Source organism: Sinocyclocheilus rhinocerous, unplaced genomic scaffold, assembly GCF_001515625.1.
Source record: "Sinocyclocheilus rhinocerous isolate Xijiao unplaced genomic scaffold, SAMN03320098_v1.1 scaffold347, whole genome shotgun sequence".
Lineage (NCBI taxonomy): Eukaryota > Metazoa > Chordata > Actinopteri > Cypriniformes > Cyprinidae > Sinocyclocheilus > Sinocyclocheilus rhinocerous.
In genome coordinates, this window is record NW_015632719.1 from 100053 (window position 1) to 115572 (window position 15520).

The 15520-nt window shown below is 41.4% G+C and overlaps 1 protein-coding gene across 1 annotated transcript in view; it reads left to right on the plus strand.

The window, feature by feature from the left end:
* slit1a (slit homolog 1a (Drosophila)) overlaps positions 1 to 15520 on the plus strand; it is an 81183-nt gene that overhangs the window by 42811 nt on the left and 22852 nt on the right. The window contains exons 8-19 of the mRNA XM_016555852.1: positions 1516 to 1679; positions 1859 to 2006; positions 6141 to 6212; positions 7098 to 7169; positions 8488 to 8559; positions 8845 to 8988; positions 10163 to 10326; positions 11720 to 11743; positions 12076 to 12220; positions 12314 to 12388; positions 12464 to 12607; positions 12702 to 12845. Of these exons, the coding sequence (XP_016411338.1) occupies positions 1516 to 1679; positions 1859 to 2006; positions 6141 to 6212; positions 7098 to 7169; positions 8488 to 8559; positions 8845 to 8988; positions 10163 to 10326; positions 11720 to 11743; positions 12076 to 12220; positions 12314 to 12388; positions 12464 to 12607; positions 12702 to 12845 (1368 nt within the window). The remainder of the gene's footprint in view (positions 1 to 1515; positions 1680 to 1858; positions 2007 to 6140; positions 6213 to 7097; positions 7170 to 8487; positions 8560 to 8844; positions 8989 to 10162; positions 10327 to 11719; positions 11744 to 12075; positions 12221 to 12313; positions 12389 to 12463; positions 12608 to 12701; positions 12846 to 15520) is intronic.

Here is a 15520-nt window from a genome sequence, read left to right on the forward strand (position 1 = left end):
ACACACACACACACACACACGCACACACTCACACTCACACACACACACACACACTCACACACACAGGCACACACTCACACGCAGACACACACACGCACACAGACACACACACACACACACACACACACACAGTGTCATTCCATGCAGTCTTGGCGGGACGGTGGAGGCCACACGGCTCTGCCAGAAGCCACAGTCAGTAATTCACAAACACATACAGAAATAAACACCCACACACACTGTTTTTATGATATGTATATTCTGCTATATTTCTCTGGAATTTGTAACCACATGGAGTTTCTTTCTCATTTATTTCTGGTTTATTTATTTATTTTGTTATTCACTTACAGATTTATGCTATGAAATGGTCAGGTTTCCATTAAAGAATATCAGGAATATAAGTGAAGTTTTAGAGAATGAAATCCAGACCCCGGGATTGCAGTCAGTTTGTACGTTCCCTGTTTCTGTTGAATATTTTGAAACAGTATGTGGCAGTAAAACAGGATAGTTTTTTCCGGTAGATCACGTGTACCCCATCAGCATGTCCTCTTTACCTGAGAGAAAAAAGACCCCACTGATCAGATACTGGGTACTGGGTAAAGATAACTGGCTATTGGCATTAGTAGTAAAGCTCAGTGACAGGCTTAGCACAGCATGAATTTCCATGTTAGTTCAGACTGGATTATGCTGGCAAGAGCACCCAAAACACAACATGATCTGCTGCTGGTCTTTTAAGAAATGAAAATTTGCTGAAAATGTCCTCACCTTCATCCAAGGTGTAGATGAGTTTATTTCTTCATCTGATTTGGATAAATCCAACTGTGTATCATCTGCAGTGAATGGGTGCCGTCAGAATGAGAGTCCAAACAGCTGATAAAAACATCACAATAATCCACAAGTAATCCACAGCACTCCAGTTCATCGTCTTGAGAAGACAAAAGCTGCGTGTTTGTAAAAAAAATAAATAAATCCATAATTAAAGCAGTTTAGCTTTATACTGTCACTCCTGTCAGTCCATCTCCTGTTGTCTCTCACATCAAAATCCACTCACATATTTGTTTAGAGCTGTTTTGGCTTGTAAACGCTGCTTGATCTGTGCAGATTTCTCTCCTGATTCAGACCAGACCACTTTTTCACTGCAGGAAGCGTTATTATGGACTCGTATTATAGTTAAAAACCTCTTAATGATGGATTTGTTTCAGCTTTTGTCTTCTCAAGGCATTAATTGGTGGACTGGAGTGCTGTGAATTACTTGTGTTGTTTATATCAACTGTTTGGACTCTCATTCTGACGGCACCCATCCACTGCAGAGCATCCATTGCTGAGCAAGTGATGGAATGCTACATTTCTCCAAATCTGATGAAGAAACAAACTCATCCTAATCTTGGATAACCTGAAGATGAGCACATTTTCAGCACATTTTCATTTTTGGTTGAACAATGTCTTTAACCTTGTGTTAAAAAGAATTGGATAAAAGCTTCATCTTAACCTTCACACTGCCATTTTTTCCACATTCAGCCGTTTACATTCCAACAACCTGAACTGCGACTGCAATCTGGCCTGGTTGTCCCAGTGGTTGCGCGAGCGGCCGACCATCGGTCTGTTCACCCAGTGCAGCGCTCCGGCTCCGATACGAGGACTTAATGTAGCCGAGGTCCAGAAACATGAATTCAGCTGTTCAGGTAACACAAGCCCTCAAAACAAATACAGTGAGCAATCTGCCTTCCAGTCTCTTCAGCCAACATTAGCACCTACTGCTTTCTACTGATCAGAATCAAAGAACAATAACTAGTTCTCACTTGTACACTTACGTTTTATTACTCACAACCTCTTCTCACTCATTACAAATGTCCCTCTGCAGGTCAGTCTGAAGACGCTGCTGTTCAGTCGTGTAGTTTCACCGCCGGCTCGTGTCCGGCCGTCTGCACCTGCAATAATAATATTGTGGACTGCAGAGGGAAAGGACTGACGGCGATACCGGCAAACCTGCCCGACAGCATGGCAGAGATGTAAGTTCCTGTAGTTCAAACAGTAGAAAATGGCACAAACCACAGCAAGGTTGTGGGTTCAATTCCCAGGAAATGCAAGAACTGATCAAATGTATACCTTGAATGCAATGTAAGTCGCTTTGGATCAACTAAAATCACACAAACTGTACTAAAAACCCACAAAGGCCAATATAATATGCATAATTTCTGACAGTTCTGATTTTAGTTTTTTAAGTGTTTTAAAAACTTTTTTTTTTTCTAGGTTATACGAACGTTTGGGGAACATTCCATTCTATCATTTTGCAAACATTATGGGAATATTTCTTTTGAATGTTCTCTGAAAGTAGTAACAGTTGAAAAAAACCAAACATTAAAGTTCCTGTCATTCAAACGTTAGAGCATGTTGCAAAGCAACACCAAGGTTGTGGGTTCAATTCCCAGAAAAGGCATGAACTGGACAAATGTATATCTTGAATTCAATGTAAGTCAGTTTGGATGAAAGCGTCTTCCAAATGCAAAAGTTTGAGCTTCTAAGGGTCCTGTACTAAAACACAAAGGCCAGTATAATGTGAATAACTGGCACGCACAGACACACACACACACGATTATGGCGCACTACTTCCAGATGTGAGAGAAGGAACTATAGCCACTTGCGATCTGTTGATTACAGTGGCAAGATCTAGGACAGACACGCTTGCAGAGACTGAAAAGCTCAGTCTGCAGAGAGAAGACCACAGGAATGTGCTGTCTGGAATCACTGCAATCCAAAGAATGTAAATTGTGTTTCTATATTTCCTAGCGAGTGCCCAGCTTTTGAAGAGAAGGGAAATTCTGCAAGTGTTTAAGTCAAACTGTTATTGCCTGTGGCTCTGAAGGCACTAAATGACCCTAACAAATGACTTTCCTGTTTTAAATGAGGCTTTTTAGACTGAAAACAACTGCTTTCTTCAACGGCGCTGTGGCCTGAACCTGCAGGGTGTGCCATTAAAGCAGACCCTTAAAAACACCGGCAGCCCCCACAGACACTAATGGCATCCACACCTGAGAAAAAGACGCACTGCGTCCGCCTTCATCAGCGCTGCTGATGTTCACTCTGTTCTCCAAGCTTCTGCCACAAGAGAGAGATTGTTTGCCATGAATTTCTATGACCGGTCATTCCAGCCAGGCCACAGAAATCATACACGCATGGGAATTCAGACTACTTTTTGGAAGAATTACTGTATGTAGTATTTGTGACCCTGGACCACAAAACCAGTCATAAGGGTAAATTTTTCAAAATTGAGATTTATGCATAATCTGAAAGCTGAATAAATAAGATTTCCATTGATTTGTTAGGTTCTGACAATATTTGGCCGAGATACAACTATTTGAAAATCTGGAATCTGAGGGTGCAAAAAAATCTAAATATTGAGAAAATCTCCTTTAAAGTTGCCCAAATGAAGTTCTTAGCAATGCATATTACTAATCAAAAATTAAGTTTTGATATATTTACGGTAGGACACATAAAAGAAAAATTTCTAATTTTGACCCATACAATGTATTTTTGGCTATTGCTACAAATATACCCCAGCGACTTAAGACTGGTTTTGTGCTCCAGGGTCACATTTACATGTTTGTTAGGGTGGCCCTTATTTTTGGACTTTTGAAACAAACAAATTTTACTGAGATTGGATTACGTTTGGGGTGTGCTCAACAAAATTGAAATTCTGTTTTAATGACCATAACAGCACGTAATTAATAATTATACAAGACCATTAGTAAACTGTGAATTAGGTTAAAAAGGAGAACACAGAACAGTGTTGTTAGACCTGTCCCGAGTTCAAGTCCCGGCTCGCGGACCTTTCCCGATCCCGTCCCCCTCTCCCTCTCCCACTTCGCTTCCTGTCCACTTACTGTCCTATCGAAATAAAGGCATAAAACACCAAAAATAAAATATTTTAAAAAAATAATAAAATTACAACGCTGCTGATGAGAACTGATCTTTGAAAAATTGTGATTTGATCTAGATGGTGATAAGTTCTTGCAGATGTAGAAGCAGAATGTTAAATAGTGAAATTACTGTACTGGTGAGGAAAGTGAACTTGGAAAAAAACTGAGATCTGATCTTGATATTTATGATGATCCAACAAGTTCACAGTCAATAAACAAAAATCGGCACACTGTCATTACTGCTCTCAAAAATTTATTAAAATTGATTTTAATACATTTTTGAGAGCAGTAGTGGCAGTGTGCCAGTTTTTGTTTATTGACTGTGAAGGGTTTCATATGATCGAGCACCTGCCCAAAGTTTTTGGGATGTGCGCACATTACACCCTCTTCCGACAAGTCCTTCAACCACAGTACTCTTGCGGGGACCTGGAAACAGATTTTGCCGCTCTCTGACAATCTGCATAATGAACTGCGTTTGTTCTTCAGTCTTTGAGAGGAGTCCGTTGTACTCTTGGATAAGCACAACGCCTCTATCTTGCAGTTGCATTGTTTGCCCAGGTACCAGGATCTTCATTTAGGCCACGATCATAACAAAGAAGTTGCGAGTGTTCTGCCATTTTCGTGACATGTTGCCAAGTATGGTGTCCCATATTCTGAATTTGTGTTCTGCATTCCCATCCAAGTGCACACACACATCGGTGAGTAGTGAACACACACCAGGAACAGCAACTACAGGATCGGTGCCTTGTTCAAGGACCTCAGTCGTGGTTACTGAAGGTGGAAGAGAGCGCTGTACATTCACTCCCCCACCTACAATCCCTGCCAGTACTGAGACTCAAACCCACAACCTTCGGGTTACAAGTCCGATTCTCTAACCATAAGGCCACAACTGCCCCTACTTCCAGTGGAGAAGCAAAGGGGCAGTTGTGGCCTAATGGTTCGAGAGTCATCTGATATCAGAAACAGTCAAAAGTTTAGTTTTTGTGAACAAAACCTTTGCTAATATCACCAATCAAATTTTGAAGTACCTGTTGATAAAAAGATAAATTCGTTGAGCACACCCTAAATGACAAATTATCTGGATGGTATTTTGCACACATTACATACTTCTAGTGGAGAAACAAATGAGGTTAACATTTCCAATAAAAAAATTTACTCCCCAAGAAGTGCCACCCTAATGTTTATGCATTACATTTAAATGTGACCTATTATGCCCCTTTTTACAAAATGTCAAATAAGTCTCTGATGTCCCCAGAGTGTGTATGTGAAGTTTTAGCTCCACAGATAATTTTTTATAGCTTGTTAAAATTGCCACTTTTAGGGTATGAGCCAAAACTCACTGTTTTTGTGTTTGTCCCTTTAAATGCAAATAAGCTGGAGCTCCCGCCTCCCTTTTCAGAAGAGGGCGGAGCTTCATGATCTCATGCTCTGGCATACCAATGCTGGCCTTTGCAAATAAACATTTCATTACACTAAGGGCCAGATTTACTAAACAGGGCAAATTAGCGTGATAGCAATTCCAAAAAAGTGCTAATGGGAGTGGAAAATTCTGCGGGTGATTTACTGACACAGGCGCAGCCAGATAATTTCCATAATGGCCAACGCAAATCTACCAAAAGCAGCGCAAATTAGCATCTGCTTTAAGACATGCTTTTTTTGGAGCGTTAAATAATGGCGCAATTACCAGTAATTTGTACCATTTAAATACTCTCCAACCATAAATTTTGCATCTGAAAGGGAAACTCCTACAAATGCATTTTCAATAAGGTCAGGCGCAAAAATAACTGTCCATGCCTTTTCAGTGCTAATTCGTCACTGCGCACGTCTTTAGTAAATCCTGACAGTACTATTTTAACACCAAAAGACGGTTTGCAATGGCGCAAGCTGTTAATAAATCTGGCCCTAAGTATTCAGTGATTGTTTCTTCTTCTTATTTTGAAAAAAAGTGTCTAAACCTGCAAACTGAAGTTTTATGAATTTAAAAATAAAGCAAGCTCCATACATGAATGTATTCTGCTTTACTGATGCATCATTCCAGAATTGAGGGCAGAGAGTATATACTCCGACACACACAAGACTACGACTGCTGATTGTGGCTGATATAGAGTGGGAGTGTGTCTGTGGCTTCTGCTGATGTGGATTTGAGATGTCAGACAACACAGAGAGCCAAAAAAAAAGTGAATGTTGCAATATTGCTTACATTCTTCTGTATTTCTCTTTTGGCAGACGACTGGAACAGAACAGCATCAAATCCATCCCTCCTGGAGCGTTTTCTCCTTATAAGAAACTGCGCAGAATGTACGTTTGCAGCAGCTAAGATAACACAACACTCCTCTCATGTGTGCAACATACTTTTATAGACAATATGGTCACTGTGAGGTAACAATCAGATCAAATTCACAGTACTTCAACGGCCTATTTTTTGATTCGATTTTATTGATAATCCAGTTTAAACAGTCATATAAAACTCAGTGGCTGAGAGATGCTGGAATCCACTGTTCTGACTTTTAACCTGCTCTAAATGGACTCACAGCTGGAGCCATGGTTGATGTGGTAGACCAGTGGTTCCCAACCCTGGTCCTGGAGGCACCCCAACACTGCACGTTTTGCATGTCTCCTTAATCAAACACACCTGATTCAGGTCATCAGCTCATTAGTAGCGGCTTCAAGACCTGAAATTGGTGTGTCAGAGAAAGAAGACATGCAAAATATGCAGTGTTGGGGTGCCTCAAGGACCAGGGTTGGGAACCACTGTGGTAGACCACCTTAAACCAGCCTGACCCATTTAAACAGTGTGATATTCACTCTCTTTAAAGTTGAGATGTAGCACAGCTTGTAAAAACCCAAATCTCCACCACTCTATAAATTCACATCCCATCTTGTGAGTATTTTCTCTCTGACTGTTTGCAGCGCTGTACTGGCGTGTGGTTTGATGGCTAGACCGCAGGCTTATTAAAGTCTTCTCCAGGGCCTATAATGCCTGCCGTTTACTAATAGTCCTCACCACAGCGCCACCACAGCAGGGCTGGAGGTTCAGAGCTACCCATTTACATACCTACAGCCACATGAGCCAAAAACAGCCCAGATCCAGCGTGATACAGGCCAGCTCTCATGGCTTGAGATCATCTACTGACACTCTGAACCAGAAGCGTGTCTTCATTCTCCTTCTGTCTGTCTTTACAGAGATCTCAGCAACAACCAGATTTCTGAGATCGCTCCTGATGCCTTCCAGGGCCTGCGCTCCCTAAACTCACTGTGAGTGTGTGTGTGTGAGTGTGAGTGTGAGTGTGAGTGTGAGTGAGAGAGAGAGTGAGAGTGTGTGTGTGTGTGTGAGTGTGTGTGTGAGAGTGAGAGGGAGAGTGTGTGTGTGTGTGTGTGAGTGTGTGTGTGTGTGTGTGTGTGTTTATGTGTGTGTGTGTGTGCTGTAAGTACAGTAGAGGATGCTTAGTGTGTTTAGTGCATCAGAAGCTGTTTGCAGCATGCTGACTTTGCTAGGTAACCTTTCTGGGTGTAAACTCATTAATATTCATGAGCAACCCTTCACTGCATCCTAACTTTCTGTATGTCAATTCCATCAGTTTGAGATTTTGTAAGTCAGCAGATTTATCCACTGATCTGGCTACATTTTTTCTTGAAGTCGGCATGTAATGAAAATTCACTCAATCTATTTTGTAAACAGTTGTATTTGAAACAATTTATCCATGTATATGTTTCATTTTTTTCTACATCACAATATGTTGATACTTTTGTTTCATCGTGACTTTAAAGAAATTGTTTAACCAAAAAAGAAAATGTGCTGAAAATGTGCTCACCCTCAGGCCATCCAAGATGTAGATGAGTTTATTTCTTTATCAGATTTGGATATATCCACCAGTGTATCCTCTGCAGTGAATGGGTGCCGTCAGAATGAGAGTCCAAACAGCTGATAAAAACATCACAATAATCCACAGCTCTCCAGTCCATCAATTAACATCTGGAGAAGACAAAAGGAACAAATCCATCATTTAGACGATTTTAACTTCCGGGCTAAAAATACGAGTCCATAATCCATAATAACGCTTCCTCCAGTGAAAAAGTGTTCTGGTGTGAATCAGGAGAGAAATCTGCACAGATCAAGCACCGTTTAAACAGCTCTAAACAAATAAGTGGCTGGATTCTGATGTGAGAGACAACAGGAGATGCACTTTTTCACTGGAGGAAGCGTTATTATGCATTATGAACTCATATTTTAGCTGGAAACAATTCGTTTTTTACAAATAACGCAGCTTTTCATTTTTGATGGACTGGGGTTGTGTGGATTTGTTTGGGGAAAATTTTTCATTTTTGGATGAGCTATTCCTTTAATGCAAAAAAGTCCCTTTTTTTCTTGTTTGAAATCATTTCAGCTGCTAAAAGTCAGTCTATACCAGAAATATATTTCTGATGTGAGCCAAGAGAATTGCATATTTTAATGTCATTCAACAAAGTTCCACCAGGACTTACTGAGATCTGCAGCTCATGTATGATCTTTAGCAGTAAGGATGAGCTGGATGTGTGTATGTGGTCTTCTGCTGACTGTCTCTCTGGTGTTCAGGGTTCTGTACGGCAACAAGATCACTGATCTGCCCACAGGAGTGTTCGATGGACTCTACACCCTCCAGCTGCTGTGAGTGAGAGTCTCTTCCAGAGCGAGATTTCTTTGCTCAGAGGTTGCGTACGAGTATAGAGCCATAAAATCAATGTGGACAGAACAGCTCAGATCATTTGGTGGTGAAAGAATTTGCCCCATTTGCTCTCTATTGGAGAATCCATCGAGATATTAAAGAGTTTCTTTAGGGCTGGGAAGTACTTTAGATTGAATCAGTTTATTATAAAAATAAGAAACTAGCTCACTATTATTTGGCATGTGTCAGTTTCATCTGCATCTCTTTCTTCCTCATTTTGTTTCCAGCCTTTTGAATGCAAACAAGATCCACTGTCTTCGCGCCAACACCTTTCAGGACCTGCAGAATCTCTCGCTGCTTTCTTTATATGACAATAAAATCCAAACGCTGGCCAAGGGCACCTTCACCTCGCTGCGCACCATCCAGACCCTGTGAGCTCACACTCAGACCAGACGCTTTTACGGTTTTTAAACAAGATTCTTTGATAATCAAAAGAGAACTTGCTTGCTTGCATGTCTAATGTTAAGGAGTCTTAATTATATCACATAGATTTAAACCTAGTGATTGTATTTGCATAAAAACATGCAACAGGTAATGAACCTGTACTGTATATGTTCCACTGAAATTAATGAATGAATAAATGAATATGTTCCACTGATCTTGCATGTGACAAATAAGAGTAACTGGAGGTAATACAAGCAAAAGTAATTTGACTAGATTATCCATAAAGTGTAATCTAAAAGATTGCATTAATGATTACAGTTGTGTAATTTGTAATCAGTAATAGTTTAGATTTCAGAAGTAATCTGCTTACACTGCTGGCTGGTCCAACAATGTGCTGTAGGTCTCACACACACACTCACACACACACACACACACACACACACTCTCTCTCTCACACACACACACACCCTCACTCACACACACACACACCCTCACTCACACACACACACACCCTCACTCACACACACACACACCCTCACTCACACACACACACACCCTCACTCACACACACACACACCCTCACTCACACACACACACACCCTCACTCACACACACACACACCCTCACTCACACACACACACACCCTCACTCACACACACACACACCCTCACTCACACACACACACACCCTCACTCACACACACACACACCCTCACTCACACACACACACACCCTCACTCACACACACACACACCCTCACTCACACACACACACACCCTCACTCACACACACACACACCCTCACTCACACACACACACACCCTCACTCACACACACACACACCCTCACTCACACACACACACACCCTCACACACACACTCTCACACACACACTCACTCACACACACACACACACACTATATCCTCTGAATATATTTATAAAATATCCAGCTTCACTCATGTAAAATGCAGCTCCACACAGGAGGTTAAAGCAAAATTCCCAGTGTATTCATGATCATGTTTAACATGTTTCTTCACCATATGAGGTGTATATGAAGAATTGTATAAATCTTGCTGTAAAAGCAGCTAGATGAGCCGAATGCACAGCAGAGCATGTGACTGCACATGGGTGTTGATAAGGTGAATGTGTTTGTCTCACTGCAGTCATTTGGCTCAGAATCCCTTCATCTGTGACTGTAATCTGAAGTGGCTGGCTGATTACCTGCGCTCCAACCCCATCGAGACCAGCGGCGCCCGCTGCACCAGCCCTCGCCGGCTCGCCAACAAACGCATCGGCCAGATCAAGAGCAAGAAGTTCCGCTGCTCCGGTAAAACACTGGCAATTCAGCCTACAACACAATCCTCAAAACCACAAACCGTACAAAAACAAAACCACCAACAGCACTGCGTAAACCTCAAACTTTAAACACTAGTCAAAACTAAATGATGTTTATCAAACACACAGTCATACTGACTATCCATCTGTTCATCAAAAACAATATGAGCGTGACTGAATGAGTAGTTTTCCACACGATAAATTACAGTCAGTCTGCAGGTAAAACGAGTATTATCACATTATAGCGTCTGCTAAATATACACTAGCAGTCAAAAGTTTGGAATAATTAATATTTTTGAAAGAAGTTTATTCTGCTCACCAAGGCTTCATTTATTTGACAAAAAATACAGTACAAATGTGAAATATTATTACAATTTAAAACAGTTTTCTATGTGAATATCTGTTCAAATGTAATTTATTTCTGTGATGCGCAGCTGAATTTTCAGCATCATTACTGCAGTCTTCAGTGTCACATGATCTTCAGAAATCATTCTAATATGCTGATTTGCTTCTTAAGAAACATTTCTGATTATTATCAGTGTTGAAAACAGTTGCGCTGCCAAATAGTTTTGTGGAAACCGTGATGCATTTTATTTTTCAGGATTCGTTGTTGATTGGAAAGTTCAAAGAACAGCATTTTTCTGAAACAGAAATCTTTATAACATTATAAATGTGTTTTTACTGTCCTTTTGATCAATTTCTTACAGAGAATGTTTCTTGAGCAGCAAATAAAATTGTTTTTACTGTATTTTTGATCAAATAAAAGCAGCTTTGGTGAACAGAAGAGACTTCTTTCAAAAACATAAAAAAATACACACTTCTGAACAGCAGAATATACTGTGTGTTTTGTGCTTACAGTGTTTTTTTTTTTTAGAAATGACAGATTGTGATTTATCACAAATAGTTTCCAATTCTGTTTAATGAAGGCTTAAAAACATAATGTTTTGTTCTGGAAAATGGATCACAATCATATGCAGGAATCTTAAACGGCATTATTTTCTGTGTTACATATAGTATGTGAATTAAATGCTTGATACTGAGAACCTCAGGAAAATACTATTTGCAGAGCTGATTCTCACACATGTGTTTTGTCCAAGAAAGCCTCTACACAACAGCTGGTGAAATGGATTGATACACATACCAAAATACAAGCCTGAAAAATGTCAAATCTCCATTTTTCATGCTGAACACCACAGCACTGTACTACTGTATACACACTACACAAAAGGAGCCTATACAGTAATACTCTACTATACTATATCTCTGTTGGCTTCCATCACTGATATAGTCCATTTTCCAAAGCCCATCTGTGGCCTTATGTATTTGTATTCTCAAGGTGTATGATCAGTTTTGGTGATTATTGTCTTCTTGTGTCTCTGTCGCAGCCAAAGAGCAGTATGTCATCCCAGGTGAGTGTGTGTCGCGTTCATTAACATGATACAAAGCCGTGGTTTTCTTAATAGTCTATGTTTGAGCAGCTACTTTAATTTCAGTACAACAAAGTAAAAAATCATTATGGTGCCTAATTATAAGATCATGCCAACTATGGGGATTTGGTGGTGGTTGCAATGACAAACACTCGCGTGCACTTTAATTATTGAACACTTGTTAGATAACAGCCTTGAGCTTTGGTGCATGTAGACACTTCCTCTCTTAAGTTCTTCTGACATTTCCCTGATCGTGTCTCACTGCGAGTCTCTGCTCAAACGCCTGGAATACGACAGTGTTGTGTGTGCTGCAGGGACGGAGGACGCCAGGCTGAGCTATGACTGTAATAATGACCCAGTCTGTCCAGCCAAATGCCGCTGCGAGTCGAATGTAGTGGACTGCTCCAATCTACGGCTGAACCGCATCCCTGAACACATCCCAGCATCCACCACTGAACTGTAAGACTGTAACAAACACATCGCGCTATATGTCTGCAAACAATGAATGCCAGAAGTCTGTTATTTTATTAAATCTCATTCTGTTTTCTCAAGGCGTCTCAACAATAACGAGATCACGATGATAGAGGCCACAGGGGTTTTCAAGACGCTTTCTCACCTGAAGAAAATGTAAGTGTCGCCGCTTTCACGTCTGAGTGACGCTCTGGTTGTGATGCTTCACTGATGTTGCCGTTTGATCTGCAGAAACCTGAGCAACAATAAGATCTCAGAGATCGAGGACGGGGCATTTGAGGGGGCGACTTCGGTCAATGAGCTGCACCTGACGGCAAACCAGCTGGATTCAGCGCACAGCGGGATGTTCAGAGGGCTGGATGGCCTGCGCATGCTGTGAGCCCAGTTTTTCCCACCAAAAACCAGTCAGATTCGGCCATAATATATGGTTTTCTTTCTGTGAATTCATCTTCACATCTTTCTCTTCTAGAATGCTGCGCAACAATCGCATCAGCTGCATTCACAACAACAGTTTCACAGGATTGCACAACGTCCGTCTGCTGTCGCTCTACGACAACACGCTGACCACCATCACACCCGGAGCCTTCGACACGCTGCAAAGCCTCTCAACCCTGTACGAGCCAAACCGCTGCTCTATCTCAACACACATTGGCAGAAATCCTGAGAAGGAGTTTAGCATGTGGTGGTAGAGACAGATGTTTCCTGTAATCATTAACTTGAGCCGGCTCATTGCTGGGAAGCCGTGCCATTGGAGCCTGACAGTTTCTTCAGCATTTTTTTTTCAGTTGATTTAACTGTGTATTTTCCACATTTATTCACTCATTCGTTGTTATCATTTGACTTTCGAAAGCTTTGTCAGCCTTTCACACTGAGTGCGATTAAGCGATGCAAATGTACAGAGCGATGACGTTCTTGAATCAAAACAATAGATCCCTATGGAGCCATTCACACCGGGCGCGATCAATCGCGGCACGACAAAGCGAGATTTTTTTCCGACCAGTGTGTCGAATTTTTCCCCCATTGCCCTGCGATGAAAGAGCCATCCAATGAGCTTTAGATCACATTGCACACAAGGGCGAGATTGGTGGCACTATAGCACAGAAAGCTGTTTTGAAAACCAGCGTAAAAATCGAAGAAAAGTATTATATAATGCAATTATATTAGAAACACCATTCAGAAAAATTTAACATTTTATTCTTTAACCACAGCATACTACTTTGTTACTTTTTCTAACAAGGCAAATAGAATGACAACACATGCTCTTGCTTTCGTTTGAGGATGCTTAGCGCCTGGCTTCTTAACAGTTTGCGTGTGCTATGTGCCAAACATTTAAGTGATTCTTCTTTTCAGTTGGTCAAAGATGATAGGACGATCAGCGGAGTAGTGAGTTGCACTACCTAGTATGCAGGCGTAAAATGCATCCTCTGTCAGCACCACCTATCGTGCAGATGGGAATTAACTGAAGGTTTTGGTAGTTGTTTCATGCTTAGTGTGAAAGCACCGTTTGCTGGTGATTCACTTCACTTTATCGTTTCGCACTCAGTGTGAGAGGGCCTTTACTGATGAACTTCATATTTTCCCACCTCAGACCCACAGTACCAGGGCTGAAACCATCAGAATCCAACCCTAGAAATCTGCCAATGCAATGAGTCAAAATAGACAAAATTAGACTTTCTGGCAACAAGTCATAATGTGTCATTTTGGCCACATTCCCTGCATTCCCTGGGAATCGAACCCATGAACTTGACCATGCTCTACTTTTTGAGCTACAGGAATGGTTTTTTTTTTCTCAAAAAGCATGCTGCATTGTACAAAATGCACTACGTTTCTGAAACGAACTATTATAAAATAATAAGGTCAAGATGCGATAAACACACTGTATCTGGCTTTTACCCAATTTTCATGAAGCTTTATTATTGCTAGCATAAAGGCCTGTTCACACCAAGAATGATAACTATAAAGATAATGATAACTATATATTCACGTTCACACCGATGAATGACAATGTTCTGTTTATTACAATCATGTTCTGCAGTTTTGTCGTCTGCTGCTTTAAATGCTGGAGCGCTTTAAAGTCAGCTGGATTCTGATTGGCTGTCAGTGTTCTGATTGTTCATTGGCTGGAAAAATGTCCTGGAAGGGATTTCTAGTGATATTGTTCCTCTGTGGTTTTATCGTTATAGTTGTGGTGTGGACTTCCATATTCTCATAGATCTAGAATGAATATGAAAGAATATTAAAACTTTATAGTTATAGTTCTCTTTCTAACATTCATTTGGTATCTCACTCTGGGAACGCCCCAGGCATGACCGATTGCGGAAACACCAATGACACCATGTCTGCCAATCACGGCAGACCAATCACTGCAGTGATCAGGGAGTCCCGCCTCCCTGTATATTATAAACCGCAGCTACCTCCTCAGTAGACTTTTGGTATTATTGCTCAACAGTTTACCGATGAAGCCACAAGGTAACGTCCCAAATGCAATATTTTCTTACGCTCTTTGAGTGACTGCACTTGGAATTGGATAACTAACGCGTTAAGTTTTTCAGCTCTAAGTTTCTCAATAGTCTACTTTTTTCCCCAAGTTTTGGTGGCGCTCATCACACACCAAAAAGAGGGAAAAAGAGACCTCACTACTCTTAGCACAGCTCCGTACTAGTTTTCACGTTGTGGTGGACTTATCGTACGAAGAGAGCGCAGGCTCCTTCATGGCCACCTCGAAAGAGCCAGAAAGCCACGTAGGGAAAGGCCGTCCTCCACATCCTTGCACCCGTGGAGCGTGAATAATGCTGCCAAGGATTCTCACAGTCTCTGCATCTCCTGCCTGGGTGCTAAAGACGCTCAGGAAGCATTATCCAACCCCGATGGCTGCCTTCACTGCACGATTTTCTCGACTAAAACCCGAGAAAGGAGAGTGGTAGCCACTGGATAATCGGACCCATGCCTCTGCTCAATCAATAGAGGAACCCATGGAGTGTCCACAGGCCTCAAATTCGTAGGGAGATATGATGGATAGTGTGTGGATCACACTGATCCACACTGATGGATCACCTGTCCTTCCCTCGCTGTTTGAAAATCTTTTAGTGGAGAGGAAGATGACGGTGATGAGGTGCTGACCATCCTCAAAGAAGAGGATGACGACGATGAAGATGCCATTCTCCCCACAAATCAGTCCGTTTGCCAAGTGCACAGGATGAGAGCTCACCCTCCCCTGTACAGGTGGACACAGATCTTCTGGAGGTCTGTCTCAGGGCCACGGCTAAGTTGTCTATCGATTTTGAAACC